The sequence below is a fragment of the Corvus cornix genome, chromosome 3 (genome assembly GCF_000738735.6).
Source record: "Corvus cornix cornix isolate S_Up_H32 chromosome 3, ASM73873v5, whole genome shotgun sequence".
In the NCBI taxonomy this organism is placed as follows: Eukaryota; Metazoa; Chordata; class Aves; order Passeriformes; family Corvidae; genus Corvus; species Corvus cornix.
Window position 1 is genome coordinate 84829211 of NC_047056.1, and position 23997 is coordinate 84853207.

Consider the following 23997-nt stretch of genomic DNA (forward strand, 5'->3'; position numbering starts at 1 on the left):
CTGTCCCTGAATGCAACGTATGGAGCAGAAACTGAAGAAACCCAGCAAACATAGCAGCTTCAGCAAGAGTGTTTAAAGCACAACTGGCATCTAGTAGGTTGCTGAATCCAGCCTGCAACTGTAGCAAAACCGTAATGCCAGCAAAAATCCACTTCAGTGTGAAGGAGACAATATAAAAGAAGTCATAAGGTCCTTGCGTCCTGATTCTAAGCCAAATTATTCTGCAGTGTCAAACATTCAACACCGGTGACACCAAACAGGGCTAACGAGAGCTCTTGTCATCAAAACAAATCTCTGCAGTGTAGTGCAAGCATCGATTACTGCATCAGTTCATACACGGTCGCTGCAATGACAAGGAGTTTCAGTCTTTAGAAGGAGTTAATGATTTTAGGAATCCAGAATCACCGATCCTCAGGAAACAAGATGGGGAAAAAAAACCTCCTTCCTCTCTGGATAGAACAGGAAAGAAGTTTCTTAGAGCTTTAAAGCCAACAGTAGACACAAACTCAAGCACCTAAGTAATCAATACTACTGCTGCAGTTATTATTTATATTCAGCAGTGGTGCACTGAACAAGTTTAATCAGCTGCATAGACGAAGCAGTAGTGCAAAGGAAATGTGGCTCTTTTAATTTATGTAAAACTTCCCTAGCCGCAGATTTACTTCTAGCACATGGAAAACATAAATGGCCCCTGAGAAAACCTTACCATTTTTTACAAATTAATAGGATAATTTAATTCTTTTGATATATATAATAGATGTGTGCATGGAAACATAATTTTATGTAAGAAAAATATACTCCAGATAAAAACCCCCAGGAAGTAACATTTTGTATTCCAAATTACATGTTTGAGATAAAAAAGCAGAACCTGCATTTACAAAAGCCAGATGATTAGAGAATTATAGCTAATAGAATTTACTAAGGTATTTCATCCAGTGTAATCATATCCAAATGATACAACAATAAAGCTATTTCTGTGGCAGAGATAGTCTTCCTCTGTACAAACAGATGCTTCTCTGCAGCATATCTACATACTGCAGGACTTCCAAAATACAATGCAGGACATCCAAAATACAAAAAACCTGCTGTTTAGAAACTAAGATGTGAGAAAGCAAAGCATACAAAGAGAAGCTTAGAAGAGATAAAATATAAATAATAAAGCTAATAAGAGTTTACAGCTCTTTCATACTCAACAATATATGGATCTATTAGTAATAATGAAAATACACTTTAAATCTAGTTGTTTCCCCATAATTCTGGATCCAACCCAAAGTACTGAACGCTCTCTTTCACACTCCCACATGTCAGTCAACAGCAAAAGCCACAGACAACATCCCTGGCCACTGCTGACTTTAAGTGTCCCCAATAGCACTGTATCAGCAGGAGGAAAATACAACTGTCTAACTCTGCTTTTCTCATGGACATGCCCTTGTTAGGAGGTGGTTTTTCAGAGGAGGACAGTGTCCAGTCTTTATATATATCTTTCAAGAGACAGTGATCATCTGCTACTGACCAAGGAATGTGTACCCAGCTTTCTCCTAAATTCGGAAACATTTCTTGCAAAAGACACAAAAGACCAAGTATGCCAAATGCCTGATGCTTCCACAACACATCCCCTGACCCTTCTGCATTACTCCTTGAAGGATGACCTCCTCTCCTGCCAGGGCAGGCACTGAGGGCTTTGCATCACTTTCAGAACATAGCACACCTGGGTCCTGAACACTCACCTCAGCTCACAGCACATACTAAACAAGGCAGGGGATTTTGTCACAATGCAAATCAACAGATGAAAAACTCTCACTTGCTACAACCTCAGAATTTGTGAATGAGACTGCACTATATGGGGCTTGTTTTCTGACTCAAGAGTTCCTGTCATTCCCATGGCATACGTGTCTGCAAAAAAAATATTGAACTGATTTCCCAAATGCATTTTAAAAGGTTATTTGTATCTCATGGTGTTGTTAAAGCTCTCACTGTCTCCCACTCCCCTCTGTGATAACCCCTCCCTGCTCCTCCAGCAGGCAGTCCTCAATGCCCATTTTACCCACTGCTGTCCCTAGCCATGAGTTCTGCCCAGGTCCTGCCTAAGTAGCTCAGCCTAACACCTTCAGAAGACAGAGATGTCTGCAAGTATTTGCCCAAAAGGAAGGGAAGAGAGGAGCAACAGAAGAATGTTCTGAGGTCAGCAAGGGCATTTTGCAGAAAAGAACAATACCACCAACTCCAGGATCCACTGAACATCCCTAAGGATGGATTTCATTCCTCTCAGCCCCAGTCACACCGAGCCTTTCTGGCTGCCCCAAAGGCTCATCTGACGGGTTGAGAATCAAGTGCTAATAGTTGGTCTATTTACTTTTACATTCATTAACAGTATCAAAACAGTAGGAAACTTAACTGGAAATCTGGACACTATTCCATTTTCCTTGTAAAAATACATCATCAAGTGTGTTATAACACACTTTCAAACTTCGCTCAGGATAGCATTGCCTTCATAATCTCTGCAGGTTTTTAATCTTGCAAATGATTTTATTGCCACTGTCTTCTGAGGCACATTACCCCATGCATCTGATAGTTAGATCTTGACCACTATATTTCAGCTCTTCATAATCTTCCAACTAATAGTTGTTCTAGATCTTAATCTGTGTATGATACTCCTGCATTTATAAAACTTTCTAAGACCATTAGAAAAGCATGAGATTGTTCAATCTCATGCAAGTTTACCATTATTCAAACTTTAAGATAAATTCCAAGCATTAAACATATCGTTCAGCTTTATGCCTAGGTAAAAACGCAACTGTCCTCTAAACTAAAAGTATTACAACACTTTTTTGGAAAGAGGAAAGCCAGAGAATGGCCCCAAGCTTAATTCAGTAGCAGAAAAAGAGCAATTCAAGTAAAGAAAACCCCATGTTTGGAGTTGTAATTTCAATCAGAAAATGAGAGAAACAACAAAAAAGATCCATGTTACAGTCTCCAGACCTCAAAGCCAAGTTACAGTGGGGAAGATATTCTAATACAACTGCAGGAGTCTTAGATACAATATCAGGTATTGTATGTGACATTTTGTACTGTAGCCTGTCTGATCCACTTTGAAAGACCCTGGCTATTGTGGGAGATGAACAGCGACTGGACAAACCAAGCACCACACCCCTACAAGGAGGGCAAGAAAAAGGGCTGGGAAACTACATACTGAGAGGGTTAATGAGGTTCTGGAATGCAGTCCTGAGCACATAAAGGCCAAGAAGGGAACCACCTGCATACCTTTACCAAGGGCAAATCACACCTGACCAATATGGTTTCTGGATCTGCAGGCAAGGGGAGAGCAGCAGATGTTGTTTAATGTAACCATGGCACAGCTTCCAACCAAGTCTCTCACAATATCCTTCCAGCCAAATCAGAGTGCTATGGATTGACTGATGAACTGTGAAGTGGGTGGAAACCTGACAGAACCACTTGACCCAAGTGATGGACAAAGGACTGGAGTTTGACTGCTGGTAAAATGTTAGACACATAAAACCAGTATCAAGGATGTATGGGGAAGAAACAAGGCTTTCCTTTGCTCTGCTAGCAGCATTCCAGACCACAAAATGCTCCACTGAGATCACAGAAAACTTGAAGCAGTCTTTGGCTGTGCATCCAGAATTAAATTCATTAGAAGAAACATACTTGCTTCTGATAGGCAGCGCAGTGCAGTGTTTAGCTGAGACTGGGCTAATTAAAACACTTGCAGCAGCATAAGTGCATCTTCTCTTCAGTTAAGTATTGCCCAGTGAAGAGACTAAATGTTTTTCAGGCTCTTTTTCAGATTTTTTGGCAAAATAGTTACAACTTTAGAAAATGTTTGACCATTTACAAGACAAAGACTTCTATACATAAATGTACAAATACATATATTCACACCTTCTGAAGAAGGGGTTACAGATTAACATAGTACCAATTGTGAAATTTCTCATAGCTACTGAGAAAAATCAGAGGTTAAGTAACTCTGGTGAAGAAGACACATAGCTCCTTAAAGAAATGTCTGCCCTTAGAGACACATCAAACTTGCTAGCGCTCATCAAAATTCCTTCCCCTGCAGGCATGAGCATATTCTGTTTATATTCCTAGTCAGCTAGGAAAAAAATTTGAAAAGCACCAAAGCAGAAACTAGGTTCACATCAACAGAGTAACATGCTGAAGCTAATAAGTTTGGTCTTTTATTTAGCTTGGGCTAAATGAATGTCATACTATCGTTGTTCCACAGCTTTCAATTCAAACCTTGATCCAAGGTAATCAATTCGAAGTGAAAGTGAAGTAACTCAGCATCCATCTGACTAACACCATGTAAATGCACACACTGGGAGCAGGCTGTGGTGTGCCTCCCACTGGCAACCCAGAATAATGGCTTGACCACATTGTTTCTAAAGGTCCTCTAGGGGAGTTTTACGGAACATCACCCACCATTTTGCAGCAGACTGGAAGAGAGGAGACCGTTTCTGCACAAGATAGGAACCCCTTCAAGCACACAGGTGTGAAAGAGCCAGTAAAGAAACACCCTGCTATTTATTGCTTTTGTGTCCAGCATTCCAAGTTCCACTGCCAATTGCATAGTACTGTGCTGCCACTGATATTTCACATCCCCTTCCTCCACCTGTGATTGACTTGACTGTTCTTGACTCCTCTGAGGAAGATGATCGTGACAGTGAAACTGGAAAGAGACAACTTGAATGTTCACATTAGAAAACCTGTGTTGGTCCTTCAATTCCATAGGTGCACTGGCTGAGATCTTTGCTATCCAGCCTTCATGATCCAGTAACTTTGCAATGCATTTATCTTAGTTACCTTATCTACTAAACAAAGTCAGCAAGACAGATCATTTTGATAATTGGCCTTGACTGAGGACGATCTACTGACATCAAGAGGGAACATCAGTGCAAATCTAACAGTGCAGCCACTGTCAGATTTACAGATTCCTGGACTTCCTCTGACATCAAAGGATGATTAACTGACCTCTGTGTGGAAGAAGATTTTGTAGAGTATTTTTCTTCATGACAAGGGCAGTAAGTAACGTGTTAACTTATAGTATCTATAAAAGACCTGCTGGATAGCATTTTTTTAGAGCCAAAGGTCATCTTAAACAAACCCTAATTCAAGCAATTTGCTCAGCTATTCAATTGCTAACTAAAGCCAGATGTTTTCAGTTAAGTGGTGACCAATATGCAGGAACTGACTTTTCAATTTATTGATCAATGGCATCAAAATATTCTTTTTGTTCCCAACTTTAACTAGTGTTTCTAGTTGTTGTGTTACTGTCTCCACAGAGACAGACACCCCACAGCACAGTGGATGCAGAAGATCCATATTCAAAGTCCCTTTCCTGCCTGATACAGAGTAAGCTGGTATGAAGGGGTGGTATGCCAGCACCACTTTTGATAGCCATGCTCAGGTACAGACTTGAACTCACAGAACCAAATTGCTGCAACCAATTCAGCCTGTAGGAAAAGACTGCAGGCATCTACCTGCACCTGAGGTTTCCTGCCAAAAGAGAAGTCAAGCAAAACGCATCACCTTCAAACCCAGACTAAAGAAAAAATAGGAGAATCAACCTAAGGTGACAATGTCATTACAGCTTATTTAATTCAGCCACATAACCTTACCAAAATTCCTTAAAACAACCTTTTTTCCCCCCTTCAAAAACTCTCCACCATTACAAAGTAAAAACCAAAAGACAACACATGTTCTGAACTAATTCCTATATAGGCTGTGACTGAAAGGTTATACAGCCATGGGTGACAGACATCTGTGTGTCTCTGTTTTATTCTGTTTCTCTATTTCAGGATAAATTTGACAATTTAACTCACATTCTTTCCTTTTCTTTTCCCTACTACCTAAGTGGATGTAGACATAGTTTAATTTCCAAATCCTTCTACAATTCAGATTCCTCCCAGATCCTTTAATTCTAAAAAAATGTCAGGTTTAAACCTAGAAATTAAAGCAGCAGTCCCATATGTACTGACCATTCCAAAAGGAACCTCTACTAAGTAGCATTTTCTATTACCTTAAAATGTTATATACCATCCATACAGACAAATAAAAAAAATTACTAAAACCACACATCTAAATGCAGGGTTTAACGGTGACCATGTTGTTCAAGCATTGTCAGAATATTCGTTCCTAATCCTTATAAAAATTTTCTAGGGCAAAGTAAGATTAGGTCCGCAACAGCACAGATAACTGATGTTACGATGGCAACATACCTAAAATTATTATCAATATTTGTTGTTGTAGCTTTTTTTTAAAGGGAAATGATGCTGATAGATTAGAATTTTTAAGGATATATTTGAAGAGAAGTCAAAATGTAAATGGGGCATTGGCTTAAGAAAAACAGACAACTGCTCACTGGCAAAAATTCATGTCTTCCTAAGTGTTTCAGTGGTTTGTAGGAATAGTCATTCCCTAAGAGTTTCTTAGCAGTTAAAATAGTTAAAACTTGGTAACAGGAACAGATTAACCAACTTGTTTTATAACTGATTTCAGAGCAACCTTTCTGTGGAAAAGAGCCAGCAGCAAGACAACTGGATTTATTCCTCAACATTCAGTTCCAGTTCCATTCATAGGGGACTGTTCTGCTCTCTCCCAGACAGTCTCTGCTTGAAGAGAATGACAACTCCACTACTGGCAAATGCATAATGCCTCTCCCATGGGAGATAACTGAACCTACCTGGGTACACTCATAATGTTCATCATGTTACAGAAAAACTGGCAGAAGCAGCAAACACCAGAAAGTTGTGAGAATGTACATCTATTTAAATTGTATTTGCAAGCTCCTTTGTAAGGTCCTATTTTATCTTAAAGTGAAAATCACTTTTTTACTATATTTTAAGTAAAATCTGAGCCTGTAGAGAATACAAGATCCCTTGGCATACCATGTATTTTGATATCAACTTACACTAATTTGCTGTGGGAGCACTCTGGAGCATGACAGGCAAGAACTGGCATCATACCTCTGCATGACCCAGGACTCTGGAGAGTTGAAAGAAACACGGCATCCACTAGCCCTCAGCTCATGGCACTGATTAGTATTCACTGCCAGAGCAGAAGTTTTTGCTCATCTCACAGTTCAGCTGAGAACTGTATAAAGTGCACACGGGTTAAAGACAGTCACCTGGGGAGCACTGCTTTGCACAGCATGAGCTTCCTGCTCTGCAAAGCTGCATCTCACTCCTACCCAAAACTGACAGGACACCGGTGCCAGGATCTGCAATTCCCACCTGAGATGTGGGAGCAGGCCTGAGACACTCCAAGGACTGTATCCAACTGCTTCTGAACGACATTTCCTTTCTTGTGACACGTGCTGATAATCTTTAATGCAGAGCATTCTGACTTTCAAAAACATGATAAAGGCAAAGAATAAATCTGTGGGATTTTATATTCACACAAAGCTCTATTCCCTACCTCTGGGATAATGCCCTGTAACGACATGTAATGATCCCTGAAGTATTTAACTGGAACAGACTCAATGGAATGCCTTCTAACAGCACACATACATTCTATTTCATATAAACATATATATTCACAAACCTGTACACCTCCCAAAAATATCTTGTCTTAGTAATGCTATGAAACTACAGTAAAACAAAGAATATGAAAACATTCACATACATTACTGCATATTTTCTGTTTGCTCCTGAGCCCACGACTACAGCATTCCTGAAGCAGATACTGTGATCTCATTAAACAAATGTTTCTTATGCATTAGGTCACAGAAGAAAATTAGGTTGGAAGGATATTTTGGGAAGTAGGAAGAGAATATGAAACTTCACCAAGATTTTGTAAGCACAAACATAGAGAGTCATGTGTAAATCTGTAACTTTAAACCTCTCAAATTTTGAAAATCTGGCTCATGATCCTCAAACAAGAGTACCTTTTCCTTGTTATATTTTGGGGTTTTTTTCCTGAGGAGAGGACTCAATTCAAGAAATGAATAACTGCTTCCATAGAGGTATTCATGTCAGTGTAACTTCCAAATGCAGAATACATCCCATATATCATCTGCAACATTAAAGCTACAGGACAACGTAAATCTACGTACAGACAAAAAAGCACATGGAGATAAGAGCTGAAAAAAGTTTTTAAATTACTGGTTTAACTAGCAAACTGTGCCTGCGTTTCCAGATTCTCTTTGTGCTGAGAGAGAAACTGTCTTGCACAGCCTGATAGAAAAAAGTGAGATTTGACTGCTCCATCTAGTGGCTCGTTAAGCACAATTTCAATGGTTTAAGAACATGTGGCCTTACGCGTTTAAAAAGGGCCACGTCTGGAGTTTCTGCTTTCTCTGAGCAACAGGGCAAAATAAATTCTTAGAACCTAAGTATTTTAATAGCATTGCATAAAAATGTAGAAATACTTACCTACTTTTATGAACCTAACTATATTAAACTTCCATGTAATTTTATTTTATATTTGTAGATTATTTCCATTTATTACCTGATTTATGCTATTTAGTCAATAAACTTTATTAAAACCAGCAAAGTTTTAGAAATTGTTCTTCTGAATTTATAGCAAGTTACATTTATCTTTGAGTTTACATTTCCAGTGAAAAGATACCTGTTTTCATTAAAAGAACAAAAGTAATAACAAGTCAAGCATGAAAACATATACATTGACTTGTTACTACAAGAAGTAAATTTCAAAGCTCATGTCTGATTCAGAAAGTGACTTCTACTCTGCAACAGACAACTCCTAAGCAGATCTAGAGCACCGACTGAATTTTACAGGGAAGTGGGTGCCCTGAAGTCTACACAAGTCTATTCCATGAAAATTCTAAAAAATACTGAGAACTTGGGATCTTTAGAAAACTAGTAAAATAACATGACAAATTGCTTTAAATAGAAAATTTTTTCCAACAATCATTTTGAGAATAGCTAACAAGAATTGAAGCTCATATTGCAGAGGAAAGAATTACGAAATTGAGGACTCGGTTACAAAACCTGGAACTTTAAATTCTAGAAATTATTTGTGTACATGTTGCTGCATGTCTGAAAATATTTTGTCTTGAATTACACTTGCATGAGAGGTGCCCAAGGAACAGAAAATAGAGGGAGAGTGACTTTTTACACAGGTAGATAATGGTAGGACAAGGAGGAATAGTTTCCAACTAAAAGAGATTTAGATTAGATGTTAAAAAGAAATTCTTTACTCAGAGTGTAGTGAGGCACTGGAACAGGCTGCCCAGAGAAGCTGTGGATGGCCCATCCCTTGAGGTGCTCAAAGGCAGGTTGGATGGGGCATTGAGCAACCTGGTCTAGTGGGTGGATCCCTGCCCATGGCAAGTATCTTTAAGGTCCCTTCCAACCCAAGCCATTCTATGAATATAAATATAACCTTTACCACACCTAGTTCCCCCAACTAACATCATATATTATTAAGCTAGGACTCGATATGCAATCAAAACCTCTATGTAATTGAATTTAAACACATCCTTAAATTCTCTGCAGATCTGCATTGAAAATTGCAAAATAATCCCATGCTAGTTATGGCTCAAATGAACCATACAATACACATATCTCAACTTGCTCAATGGAGCAAGTTAGACTTGGTCCAATTTGCATATAAGGTACAGCAAAGCCACAGGTCACAAAGTAAAGAATGCTGATATTTTCTTTTTTAAAATAGAAAAGGTCATGTTTACAGAGAGGAAGAAAATGTAAAAAGAAATTATTATAAATAAAATGTTTTATTAGACGTTCCCTCATGGCTTAAAAGAATGTGTAATAAAATATTTAATACTGAGGGTCTGAAAAATATTGACGTGAACATGCATTTACTGCATAGCATCACAGTATTTCCAAGACTTCCACTCTCTGACAAAATACCTCAAAGGTTGAAGTTGTTTAACAATTAGAAAGCTCATCATACACAATTTTTGCAGTCAGCCAAGGGTATGTGCTGAGGAACTCATGCATAAGAGAGAGGTACTTTTAGTCATTTGTACATGTCAGACATGTACAAATGCAGAAATTTGAAGTGCTGGAATACCTAAAAAAGTAACTAATACAACTCTCAACATCTAGAGCAGTTGGGTATCTGCTGAAGGAGCAGCAAACTGACTAACAGCATGCTGGGCCAGCAGCATGTAAGTCCTAGCTGTCTACTACGTGCCCTAGCCAACCAATAATCACTGTTGCATATTACACTTTGCACATTTCCTGCTTGCAGACTTTCTAGTCTCACAGCAGAAAGACCAAAAAAACGATGCAGAAAAGACAAAAACACCTATCAAACTGAAAATAGAACTGTAAAACTCTGCCCTGTCCTTACATATCCTCAAGATGAATGGCAAACCAAAATGAAAGCCCTGCCTCCCTTTGAACTAAAACCTTAGAAGACTCTTTTTCTTGGACCAGAAAAGAAACATGATCAGTTATCAGAAGCATTATATTAATGAAATATATATAATGAAATTAATGAAATTAATATAATGCTTCATTATATTAATGGTGTGGGGGTGAGGGTGTGGGTGTGGGGGTGTGTGTGTGTAAAAAATGAAAAGAGCAGAAAGATCCAATGCACACAAATATCACGTTGTATCTTTTAGTGGTGGCTCCATCAGTAAAACAAACTAACAAAAAAATGCCATTAAGAAAAGGCCCACAAAAGCAAAATAACCAAAAACAAACCAAAAAGACATCAACCCAAAGGATGAAAAAGACTATAAGGTCTCAAATAAATGAGAGAAAGAGTTTCAAAATGTTTTTATAAGCATAGAAGTATACATAGTATACATACATTAATCACTTTGATACCTGGTAAGAAAAACAAAAAGGGCAATTTAGCTGATTAGCAGCAAATTAGTATGTAGTGAAAACATGCTCATGGAGGCAACCTGCAGCTATCTGCAAGAGACTGCAAGCATGTCAGAGGACACTAGAAAGTAACCTGAAATTCTGCTGCATGGTGATAAATGGAACAAAAAGTAATAATATGTCCTTGCATTAAATAAGCATGCTAATTTATTATCATCAAGGCAAGTTGAAGTCTCAGTAATGTACTGAAACCTCACAAAATTAGGCAATGTACAATCATAAAAAGATAATCTGGACTCCACTGAACTTGCAATTTAAATGCAAGGCAATAAAACAAGCAGACAAATAAATAAGGAATAAGTGACTACAACTTATACCACTGTGTTACCAGTGCCAAATGAGTTGTCATTCATACTGTGCCTTTAAAGTAAACCCTGGAACAGCTGTGCCTTGCTTCAGCTACCACTCTCTATTTACTACTAGGCAGGACATAGGCCAAGAATAAACACTAACAGACAACTTCTATGCACCCTTCTCTTGAGGAATTAAAGAATGTGCTGCAATTCATTACTTGGCCAAAAAAGTCAAAGAATGGCTCTTTAATTTACTAATAAGTAAATATCACCAATGAGATGGGCATATTTGAAACCATAACACGTGTTGTGCTTGGTATCACAGGTGAAATGGACATAAGAATCAGCTTAAGAGATTACAAAGTGTAGGTGGGGAGTCCCTTATTTTGAAGCTCACATGGTGTACAGGAGAAAGAAGGATCAAAGAAATCATCAGAAGAATGCAAAAACACATGAGCAAATATGGGAAAACAATGTTCAGAGGGACATTCGGAGTGGACAGGAACAGGATGAAACCATGCCTATTTATTCAAAAGAAACACAGATATCTCATATTTATTAACCTTCTTTCTGACACAATCAAGTTTTTCCCATGCCATGGTGGCGCTTGAAAAGTACTGCTCAGCAGCTAAAATTTGGGCAAGCTTTTCAAAAGCTTTTTCATCTTCCTCTTAGACCCTTAAAAAGTGCTCCATGATCCATAGCTCATGCTCACATTCTCATGCCTGCTACCTCCAATGGTTTCTGTACAGAAAAAACTGACAGCTGAATGTTCTTGGGAATTGATCTTTCATGGAGAAGCCTATAGAACTCCTGGGTTTCTCTACAAGTTCAAACACTCTCATAGCTCCTGAAAATAAAGGTACCCTGATGTCAAACATTTAGTGTTTTTGAACATAAGACTCCAATCCATCCATGCTTTAGTATCTGCCCTTCTGTAATTAAAATAATCATCTTAGTACTGGAAAAATTACTATCAGGACAAATTTGTTGCTATTTCATGAATTAGATGTGCAGAAGAAAGGTAAGTGAGAAAGAACAATTAATATAATAATGAACTTGAGAAAGATCAAGCAACCCAGAAGATAGGGCAAGTTAAAGACTTTTTTACTGGAAATGGCTTACAGGCTGACAAGAAAAGACTAAGGTACAGATAGGGGTACTGTGATCTTAGCCCCAGATGTTCCCAGCTTAGCTCAGATCCTGCCACAGGAACAGCAGCAGCATTTCTAACATAGAGCAATCTCAGTGCAGGTTCTGAAGAAACCGATTCTTATTTTCAGGAATCCTCCATTTCAACTGAGTAAGAAATTATGATTACAGTTTTCCTTAACTTTGCTTATCTGTTCTCAGGGTTAACATGGTTTCTGGCAGCAAGCTTCAACCTTCCCAGCAGTAACTCAGCCCTCGTGGGGAAGAGAGGAGCACTCACTCAACCTCTCTCCCTCCAGCTACTTTTTCTGGGTTTTTTTCTTCCTGCTTCTTTCCCAAACTATTCAACCTCAATCCATCCCACCTTTCCTGATTTATCATGTGTTATAGACCTTGGTGACACTTTGCTGTTGCCTCTGAACTCCCTCCAGCATGCTCACAACCTTCTTAAAGTGAACTAGAAAAAGGGCTGTATTAGGTTTTTAGAGGAAAATTCAGCCACATATCTTCCATGACATCCTGATTTATATGGTTACATATCTTTCTGAAATGCAGAATATCTTGGCAATAATTTGACTTTTTTCCCCGCTCATGTTCAGCTTATCTCACTTGTATATATGTGTACGTTAAATAATTCCATATACACAAAACAGATTTCTTACTGCCCAACTCTAATTTAACAAGCACTTATTTACAGCTCCACAAGCATTGTAAATAATTTCAGCTGCTCAAAGGCACTAAATACTAATAGCATTGGACAATGTTAGCAATGAACAGAATTCTAAAACCAGAGTAATTTTAAATTATATTTTCATTAAAATCTGAATAAGATGTAGATCTAAATTACTGCACAAGGACTAGAAGATAAATTTGAACTAACCCCTAAACAGCAAGTTTTCCTAGGAAGGGTATTTTATTTTACTCTAAGTTAAATCTCAGCCACACTTTTAAACAAATTCTGCTCCAGTTTTAAAACTCCATGCCCAACTCTCCACGCAAACAGATGTTAAAATACGCTAGCACATGTTACAGTACAATTTGACTTGCCTACACTCCAAATTGAAAATACCTCAGTGAAAAAGTTTAACTAAAATCATTTAAAACCAGCCTCCTCTTCTCTATAGCCTTTTCCTAATGTTTTCTTTTGGTCCCTTTACGGGCCCTACTGCACATGTGTGGTTTCTCTCTTAGCCCCCAAGCTACCTTCCTTGTCAACAGTGCTTACAGAGCTTGGAATAAACCACTGGGGCAAGGATATAATTTATTCTCTCCTTCCCCTGGGAGCACCCCAAAGCACAAGCACCCAAAGAGACACTTGAAACACCAGAAAAGTATGGAGGAATGGGCCAGATCCTTTCCTCCTGGAGCTGAGCCAGCACTGACACATTTGTTGGCAAACCACAGCATCCCTTTCTACTCCTGACCTCCACGTCCGCACCCCACCTCACACCTGGACATAAACCAAGAAAACAGCAAGATTCTTGCCCATAACATTTTCTAATCAGAAGTTAACCTCATAAGAATGAAATTAAATTAAATCGAGTTGCCCTGTTCCTCACAGTACCGCGAGCAAGGCATTATGAATGAAACAATCACATCTTCACTGAAAGAAACCAGAAAGTCTTCTCAGGAGTTTGTTTTTCAAATAAGGCACCAATTTTATCATGCTCTCCTCACTCCCAAATAAATCCCTTAGCAAGTATACAGAGTGAGTTTTACGTGGGTTTTCAATATTTTACTACCAATTTGTGACTATTAGTAATAATTTCAAGCATAAAGAGCGTGAACAAAATACACATTTAGGCAAATATGAACAGTAAGTATGCAAAATGTAGAATCATTAGCACATTTATTTACATAAAAGCACTGGAGCAGTACCTCCTCAACATTGCTCCAATTTCCAACATTACTTTCTCTTCCAGTTTCAAAGGTTGCATTACAAAATTCTGGACTATCTCCTGTATCCATCAATGGATAAAGTAAGTTTTTTACAGCCTCATCTGGACACAAATCTACTAGTTCTACACAAGCTCTTATTTTTCAACTTCAAAGAAAATGCTTTTTCTCAAACTTATGCCAAACACAATTTGTATTCTTCACTGGACGGCAGTAGGCAGAAAACGTTCGTTCTAAAATGAGGTCTGGATTTAATTTTTAATAGTCCAGCTTATGTTATTCTCACGTGTCTTTGAAGTAAGTATGAATGCAATTTATGCCTTCTACAAGGACTCCTTTTGCCTTGCCAGGACTTCACTGGAAACACAGTCCACCTATTGTTCAGCTATTAGAGATTTCAGAAAAAGGAGTCCTACAGACTCTATTAATAATAGAACGACAACAATTATCAGCAATCAGTAGCGTCCTGTAAAGGGTGTAGACAGTTTAATAAGAAATTTGAGATGAAACTCATCAAAATTTTTTTGGACACTGCTAAAGTCCTCTTTCTCTAGATTTACCCTAACATGGAAACAATTTGACATAAATCTTTGGCTCCTCCACCAAAAAAGTAAAATCCCAGTGGATTGCAAAAGACATTTATTTTTTGGAAAGAAAGTATCTCCCAGTGTTTGTGCATAATTTTTAAAATAATTTTGAAGAAATACATATTAAATGGTTACAGTAAATAGTTGGGGATGTACTAGCTAAATTAGGTTGCTTTTTTGAAGGCTTTTTGGGCTCAGAAGACAGCATAATGCAATACTAATCTGTTTGTAGGAAATGCAAATGTTAAAAAATAACATATGCACAGTATCTACTTTATATGATATTTTTGGCTATTGATTTTCAATACAGTCTTATCTGCTCTACCTATACTGTATCTTTCTATGGGGCATCATTTGCTTTTAAACACCTCTGTAAGCTATTTCTCACAGAAACTTTTATTTTATTTGTTCAACATAGAACTGAAAATAGTACATCTTCATTACTTAATTGCAGATCATTTCATATTGGCACTCACCAAATGCAAACATTATTTTTAAGATCTTGGGGGTTTTTAATAGGGCCATTCAAAGTTTCTAGCTCCATCTATATTACTTTGGCACCAGGTTTCTGACTGAGCTGACATTTAGATAAGCGAGGATGGATTCCAGACCCTCTTGGGCTTATAAAGTAGAGCACTGTAACTTTGAACTTGTGCAGTATCTCTCCCAAGTTATAAGCAAAGAACCGAAGAAATTCTGGTGAAATTCTGTTTGTAACAATGCTGCTAAATTGCAAAGAATGGGATTACGACCAGGGTTATAATAGCAGCATTTTAAAAATATTTATATATATATGTCTGTAAAACTACATCCTTTTACTGTAGCATATATTCTTTTAGAGTATTGGGGGATTTCTAAAATATTTCCTTAGGCAATAAGATTTCCTGCCTTTCCATCTATTTTTATGAAATACTCCAGAGTATTTAAAGCACTGATGAAAATGTAACTGTAAAAACAATTGGATACTTTATTAACAAAAATGTTTCCACTTTCTCATTTGTATTCATGTTTCCTATCTTTTTTCTATGGGCTATACTTCCCCATCTTCAAAGGCTTTCCATTTACAGTCCTTGTTATGGAAAAGTCATATCAAAAACCAGGCAAAAAAAAAAAAAATTAATGACTAAATATGATAGCTATTGAACTAATAAACATACCTCTGCAAGTAATGTATTGAATACCTATGTATCTATATGTATTGAATACCTACGTACCCATATGAATTGTACCTAATGTATTGAATACCTATGTACCTATATGTACATATACATATATTTATGCTGACAATTAGATACAAAGTCTCAAGGAATGCTCAACAATGCAAATCACATATGTGGAAGTCAGTGGTCAGACAGGTCCCTAACAAGCTCCCATTAATGTTAATATTACATCAATATTAATTTTAATTCAAATACAGTGAAGTAGCACTCTGATTTGATACAAACCAAGGTCTCCACAATGTAAAGGGGGAGCCCAAACATGTATCTCAGAGGTAACCAAGAACTTGATTCAGTCATTGAGAACATAAGCATTCAGCAATATTTGAATACCTCTGGAATTCATAACACTAAAGGAAAAGAAAATCCCACCCTTAATGTTTTAACAATACGCTGGGAAATTGGTCAAAAGCTGAGGTAAGTGTCATGAGCCTGAAAGCAGCTACTGAAAGATTTTACTTATGAAATATAACACTTTCAGCCTGGACTTGACTTTCCCAACAACAACCTTCCAGTTTATAATAACCTACACCGATTATGGGAAATTCTTTCTACTTCATAAGCAACTTCAAACTGATAAGCATAATGAAAGCAAAAGACGAAGATGGAAAAGAAATGCTACATTAGACTTCTCCTACCAACAGATGGAGTCAGGGAAAATGACACAAATCCAAACATCAGCTGACAACATTGCCACAAAAAAAGGGAAAAAGATGTGCTAGTTGAGACTGGAAGGCACCTCTGTAAGTCTCTAGTTTAAACACCCTTCCTCAAAAGTTGTGTCAGCAGAGCAGATTGCTCAGGGCCTTCTCCATTTGGGTTTTGAGCATCTCCAAAGGTGGAGACTGTATCAATCTCTGTGCAATGCATTCCAGTATTCGACAAAATTCAGTCAAATAAGTGAGAGCTTTTATGTTTTAGTAGAATCTGGAATAAAATATCAGAGTATGATCACCTCCTTAAAAATGAGCAAAAAAGCAACTTCCCATATTTTCAGTGAAAAAGCTCATGCTTAGAAAGTTAAACAAACAGCTATTCAGATGGGATAGGAGAGAAATATGCTATGTTTGCTATGTACACCTGGATCTTTAGAGGATGCTAGGAGACCACAACATCAGATAAAGACAGACAGACAGGTTAGCATATATGAATCACAGACACCTCAGGAAACAGTGCCAGGAAAAAAAAGGCAATGCAGACAAGCCTTTGGCATTTTCAGTATAAATACCAGCAGGAAACTTTCAAGGTACAAACACAGATAGTTAAACTAAGGAGCTAAAAGCTACTTCCAAAGACACAAAAAGCTTTCAGCTCACTGTAGTGTCACTGCAAGACAAAGTAGAGTTAAGACTGTTGCTAAGTTCTACCACAGTCTTTCCTGACAATGCTTATTTTATCTGTTCACCATTCCTGAATTTGATTAACTTCTTCAGCCAGAAGAAAGGCTTTGTTTAAAAGCACACAGTGTACTACAACTTACTCCCTGCTGCTGAGTGTTACCATCAACAGATGAAGACAAACTGAAATAACAGGTTTTAAACATACTTCTTAGCTCGCAAGAAAAGTCATCTAGACAACAACTTTGTCAATTCTCATTTCTTTTCTACATAACACTCCCTTTGCCCCATATCTTGTCCTTAGTAACAATGAACTTTGGCAGATTTTTGGTATTTTATTAAATGTTGTAAAAATTTGCGTATCTTATGATGCTTTATAATGGTCTCCTCTGATTGTTAGAGAACTCACTTTTTATTTCAATCCATCCACAGAAAACTGTTCTACATACAGACAAAAGAATGAAGCAATGACCAAAGGAGTACAGATATGATCAAGAGAGTAAACTAGAACCCTTAAATTCTGTCACTTTCAGGTGAAAGAGGGCAGAGTATGAAAAGGAAACTCATCAGCTGATGCTACTTGTAACCACCTCATCTACAAATGCAAAAGGAAACATTGTAAAGCAAATGTAATCAGGTATAAGACACTCCTAAGTTGGCAAAAAGAGAAAGGCAAGGGGAAAAAAGTGTATGATTAAAAAGAGGCAAAAGAGAGAGAAAAATACAGATTTTTTTTTTTTCCCCAAATCATGGCCATGTGCATAATATACAGAAAAGTCCTTACCTTTTTCACTGACACTTTCACTTTCTATCTCCACATCTTCACAGCTAGTATATTCTGGTGTTGATGCCCCTTCTTCCTCTGAGCTACTAACTGACATCTGCCTTTTCTTTCCGCCTCTTTTTGCTCTATGAGGCTTTGGAGGGGATGGCCGCACTGATTCCGACTGGTCAGAGCTAAGGGAATCATTCCTTAGCATGGTCTCCATTTTCTCCCGCTTTGCTTTTCGCATGAGAATAGCAGAGCTAGGATCAAGGCGGCTCTGTTTTATAAAGGAATCGTGGTTCTTGTATTCTACGTGTTCTATAGGAACTGGACTATGCCTGGGAGTTGGTGGGCTATGATTAGTTAATTGTTTAGAAACAGAAATTCTTACATCACCTGTTCTGTCTATAGAGTACGACCTCTGAGTTTCCACAAGAGATTTTCTGTCCTGAGTTCCCTGTAATTGGGAGCGTTTTCCTAATTTATTCTCAGGTACCTCCGCTTCCTCCATTTCTGTGTGTGGCAAAGCTACATCACTGTGTCTTCTCTCATGTCGTGCTTTAGAAACTTTTGCGTGCATGCGCATCTGCTGCTCCTCAGGGTGTGGTTTTACAGGATATCTTGCCAGATTGGGGTCACTCCTGTAACGGGTATGATATTCATCTTCCTTCCTTTGTTTTTCATCATCAGGCACTTGGCCTTCCTCAAGTTTCTCTGGCAAGTCTGGGTAATCCTGTGACTTGCCTTTCTCCAGCCTTCTACCTTCATGCCGCTCTTTACGCTCCCTGTCATCTGTTGCTCCTTCTTTCTGAAGTGAGGATTTTGGCACACGCTTACGCTCACTCTTTACACCTTTTCCATTCTGGTCAGAAACCAATACTGCCTTCTTCCTACAATGAAAAAGAGTACAGTAATATTAAGAATTGAATGGAAAATAGAAATACTTGCATACCATTATGGAAAACAAATTCTAGACCAGGATAAGCTATGGCAAAACAAAAAAGTACTGAATCCATTAACCACGAATTAAATCTATTAATTAACCCTTCCATCTTAGTTTTATTTTCCAATAGCAAACAACTTCCAGAGTCCACAAAAACATAAATAATGAATGGTCCAATTAATGAGTAAAATCAAAAAAAAATATTAACATGGATAAAGAGAGATAATTTACCCATGTAAGTAGGAAGACTCAGACTTGTCTTTGTAGCAACTGCATCATTATGACAGAGTACTGGAGTATGTTCTCCATTTTTCTGGCAGCAGTCATGAGAGTTACAGACTAACCACACAATTCACTTCAAGTGCCCTGACAGCACAGATATAAATACCACCAAATGGAGTATCTACCACAATAATATTAGAGAAAGAAGGAATATACATATAAAAAAATGCAAAAGATAATATATCCAGAAATAATATTTGAACTAGTTTGATTTACCTTATTAAAACTCTAAAAAGAAGTGACCATTTCATAAGCATATAAAGGAAAGCAAATTGATTCCTTGAGATAAATTAATGGCATTCCTTTCTCCAGCAATAAAAGAGGATGAAAAGTTTATTCCTCTAAGCAGACAAAGTACAAAACAGTAAATAATGAGGCTGCATGAAAATTATTTTCTTTTTCATATTTTGCTTTGGGAAAATAAGCAAGCCAAAGAATCATAAAATTCCCTTATGTGGGATATTTTTATTTCTCTCCTCATTCCAGTTGCCCTTTCATTTTGCAGTTCACATATGAATCCATTGATTTTGAAGAAGTATGAACACAGCTATACAGTGTATTTGAGATGAATGCACACCTAGTGATACAAAGTCACTAGGACTTTGTTTTGTGGCACTGAATCTTCCCTTCCACAACTGACACATCTTTGGATTACATATCAAAGACTCTCACAGAGTATCTAACAGAACAAAGTTGGACATCATCCATGTTAAGCTCCCTTCTCTTTTTTTCCCCCCATCTTCTGTTCCTCCTGAGTTTCCGGCAATAAATGGAACCTGAGCTTACCATAGATGGTCTTCAATCAGAATGTTTGGAATTAATTTGAAACTCTCAGTGACAAGTAGAGAATACTAATTTTGTATAATTAATATGAACATCTCACTCCTGGACAGCAAAGCAGAAATATAAAGTGTTTTGCTGCCCTAGAAATGACAGCTGTTCTGGGGGCCTTCCCTGTGTCAGGGGACAAAAATCAACAGCATTAGGGGAGGGCATCATATGTTCATTTACACCATACATATACATAACAGTAACCTGACTTTGATACAGTTAAACCCAGACAGATCTCACCCACACAGTAAGCTAGTAGCCACTGCTCATCATCCATTTTCAGCTCCACTAGCTAGGGGAAAAAAAATCATCAACCATTCCGGCCAGAATCTGGAGAATCTTCTATGGCAGGCTCTTGTTTTGTTGCCACAGGCTCCCTCCTTAACTGCTCTGCCATCTGCCAGGCAGCAGCCAAAAGAACAGCAACTGTTTCATCACATTAGCCTCTCTTGATTTGCTACTCCTCAACCCATTCATCACGCAGAATGCAGCTCAGGAATTAATTCATTTACTCACTTAAAATAAAATACTTTGCTTCTGGTTGCTTTATTCTTGCAAACAACTTGCTCTGAATTCAAGATGGTACTATTGATATTCTACGTAAATGTTAACTTTGCACATGTGAATGAGGTTTTCTAACTGTATTACTTTTAACAATAAAATTGAAAATATCATTGATAAAGAAATAACACATAAGATCATATGAAAGAATTCCACAGGGTGTGTTTTCTGACTGCTTAGGTGTGGATTTTTCAGGAGACCGTTGCTTTAAAAATTTGAGTAAAGCTAAAGGCTTGGTCTTTGTTTAACAACTTTAAAATACCAGTCAAATTTATAATTTCAAAGTAACCTAAAATTCTATATTGAAAGTGTACACCAAAAAAGCATTGAAGTACATGGGAATATCCATAAAATAATTTCTTTTTCTTTATTTTTGTTGCACAGACCAAAACAGACAAACTATTTGCTAGCAAAAATTTATCCTTGCCTGGTCAGTAAATCAGTTTACTCTTTGTTTTTGCACAGTAGCAGACATAAAGAAGGCCCAGCTGAACTAGCATTTATAACTGCAGTCTCTATCTAGACAGAAAGCATTACCTCTCTTTTGGAGGTTCACTTCTAGACCTTGAAGCTTGCTTTTGGTCCGGGCCCATAGCTGGCTGCGACACTTCTGCTCCTTTCCTACGGTCAGACTGCACACTAGAAGAAGAGATTTCCTGTGATGAGGCAGCTGCTGTACTTAAGGGAGTCTGTGACCTCGATCGCTCTTGAAGTCTTGCTTTCTTCTCTCTCGGTGCATCCGAGCTGGCGCCAGTCGCCGTATCACTCAGCGTTCCGTCTTGACTGGGTGAGGGCTGTGGTCCACTTCCAAAAAACCACGCTCCAGATTTCGTTAGGATTTCTTGTTGCTTTCGACATAAATTGCATACCCACATAACCTAGTTGAAGACAACAAGAAGAGTCAGTGCAGCTACCTCCCAGTGCCTGGAATGCATGCTCACTACTGCAGAGCAGGTACGACCTCTCGCTCTCTGATCTAGTGAGGCTGGAGCTCATGACAGGACCCAGAACATGCTTCTCCACTGGCTAGAGCCAAGCATCCTACAGGCACATGCTATGCGAGCTTCTCCAAAATGTGTTGTCAATATACATCAGTCCTACCTGTGGCAATCCTCCCTCAGCCCAGCCCTACTTCTCCTCTGAACAGACACTGACAACATGACCAGCACTTGTTGTGGGGGGTTGATGCAGCAGGGGGTGGGGTGGGTTGTTTTCACTGGTGTGGAGCACTGGCAGGACAGACAAGCCCACCAGACTGTAAACAGGACATGTACCTCAGGGGGCAGTGTCCTGCCCGGCTGACTCCCAAGTTCCGTGGTCACAGAAAACTGACATAGGATTTCCTTGTAATTAAATTTTCTCACATTAAATAACTCAACATTATCCTGCAAATAAATTCGGCATGTACTGTGCATGATTTTAGCTAGACCTACAGCAACTACTTATCAGAGGTGCAAAGTAAAACCTAAAGAAATCTACTAAGAGAAAACTAAATGCACCAATGAAAAGAATGCGAAAGTACCGTATTTTGTACTACTTGGAAGTTATCATCATTATCTCTTTGAGTTATAGCTGCAAATAATAAACAAACATGTGTCTCCGTAAATCACAATTAAGCTGTGTACACAGACTGTGGTGCTTAGGGTTTTTTTAAAAATTGGGGGTTTTAATTCCTTACACGCAGATATACAGGAGCACACACATTAAAGCAAGACTCTGTGTTTCAAGCCTGTATACTGTAGACACAGTCTTATGTACAGGAGCAACTCACCAGACAAAAATAAATGGTTAATCAAGACTAAAGAATGTGAAAATTTAAGAAAAAATTGAGACAAAGTAAAAAGCAGCTTTCAGAAAGAAGAAAAGATAGGCAAAATGCATGAAGGATATAGAAGAGAGAGGATTTTTGCCAGAAATAAAAAGAGAGATGAAAGAAAACAAAGCTGATTATTATTAAGGAAAATGGTAAAAAAAATCTCTTAATTTAATATGGAAAGTAATGGGTAAAATTGTAATGAGGCTAAGAAGGATGACAAAAGTTGGAAGGAAAAATATGCTTAAATTATTTTGTGTAAACACAGGAATGATGCAACAGTCACAAAATTATACAGCTCTGAAAATTAAAAAGAAGAGGAAAAACCCACTTCATGGAAATTGAAACAGGCCAAAGTTCTGGTACTGAGCTCTTTTACTCTCTGGCCTGTGGAGGAAGTGCATGACTTACAAGGCACAATGAAAACTTTAGGCATTTTACATATTTAAAGATTTATTTTAAGATTTATTTAAAACACCCTAGAATCGACTTTCTTTTTAGGGCTGAAAACTACATCAGAACTCCCAAAAGCATTTCTGCACTGTTTGACCAAACCACACAAAGAATACATCCAACTCTTTGCCCTCTGACCTTTATCAAAAGATGACTGTTATATTTCTACTATTTAAGACAGATAATAAAGTATCTACTAATAAATTAATTTAAAAAACCCTAACCTTAATCAAAAGCTACAATTATTCCAACAGGGGCATAAACGTATACCACAATGAAAACAAATAACACTCAGTGGGATAACAGAAACAGCATCTTTGACAAAGATAAATGCTAGACCTTTAACAAACAAAAAAAGCCCTCGATTCCAAAATATCCAATTTATTCCATCTAGTACACCTCACAAACCAGCAATTCAGTTTATTAGACTACCTGTTCTAAATAGAACAGACTTTTAATCTATCATATTATTATTACAGGTATTCAAAAAACCCAGCAAGGCTTTAAAATGCTTTTATAGGATCTGCCACAACTGTTAGCTCATTAGACAGCAAGAGTGTGCATGCAAATGTGTCTGTGTATAAAATCTATGTCAATGCTGTAAACCAAAGTCAGTAACAGAAAATGTCATTACCTGTATTTTATCAGTTTCCAAGAAAAGTTGAAAAAAGTGTTAATAAAAAAATTAATCAGCTAGAATTTGTTTAAAGGAAGGATAAGGAATACTAAACTAAAATTAAATTATCCTAATTAAATTACATACATGCGTATGTATGCAAGCCCAGTAACATACTTCCTTTACAACTTCATGTATTCAATAATTTAAAATATGTCTAAATTATGTCATAAACTGCAAGAAAATACTGTTAATTTACATAATCACCTTTAATACGGTAATTAATTTTATGCAAAATATTACGAGATACAAACAAATAAGAGTAGCTAATGCACAAATAGACACCAAAAAATACAGAATACTGAAAGAAGAAATACTAGACAAGTAAATACAAACCCATTTTCTT

At 37.7% G+C, this 23997-nt stretch overlaps 1 protein-coding gene across 49 annotated transcripts in view; it reads right to left on the minus strand.

Moving 5' to 3' along the window:
- Positions 1-23997, minus strand: part of RIMS1 (regulating synaptic membrane exocytosis 1) — a 316584-nt gene that overhangs the window by 145837 nt on the left and 146750 nt on the right. For 48 of the 49 annotated variants that reach the window (XM_039568325.1, XM_039568320.1, XM_039568317.1 and 45 more), the window contains 2 exons: positions 21247-21587; positions 18111-18982 (listed from right to left, as the gene is read on the minus strand). In XM_039568325.1, the coding sequence (XP_039424259.1) occupies positions 18111-18982; positions 21247-21587 (1213 nt within the window). The remainder of the gene's footprint in view (positions 1-18110; positions 18983-21246; positions 21588-23997) is intronic. The other variant, XM_039568335.1, reaches the window with a different exon arrangement.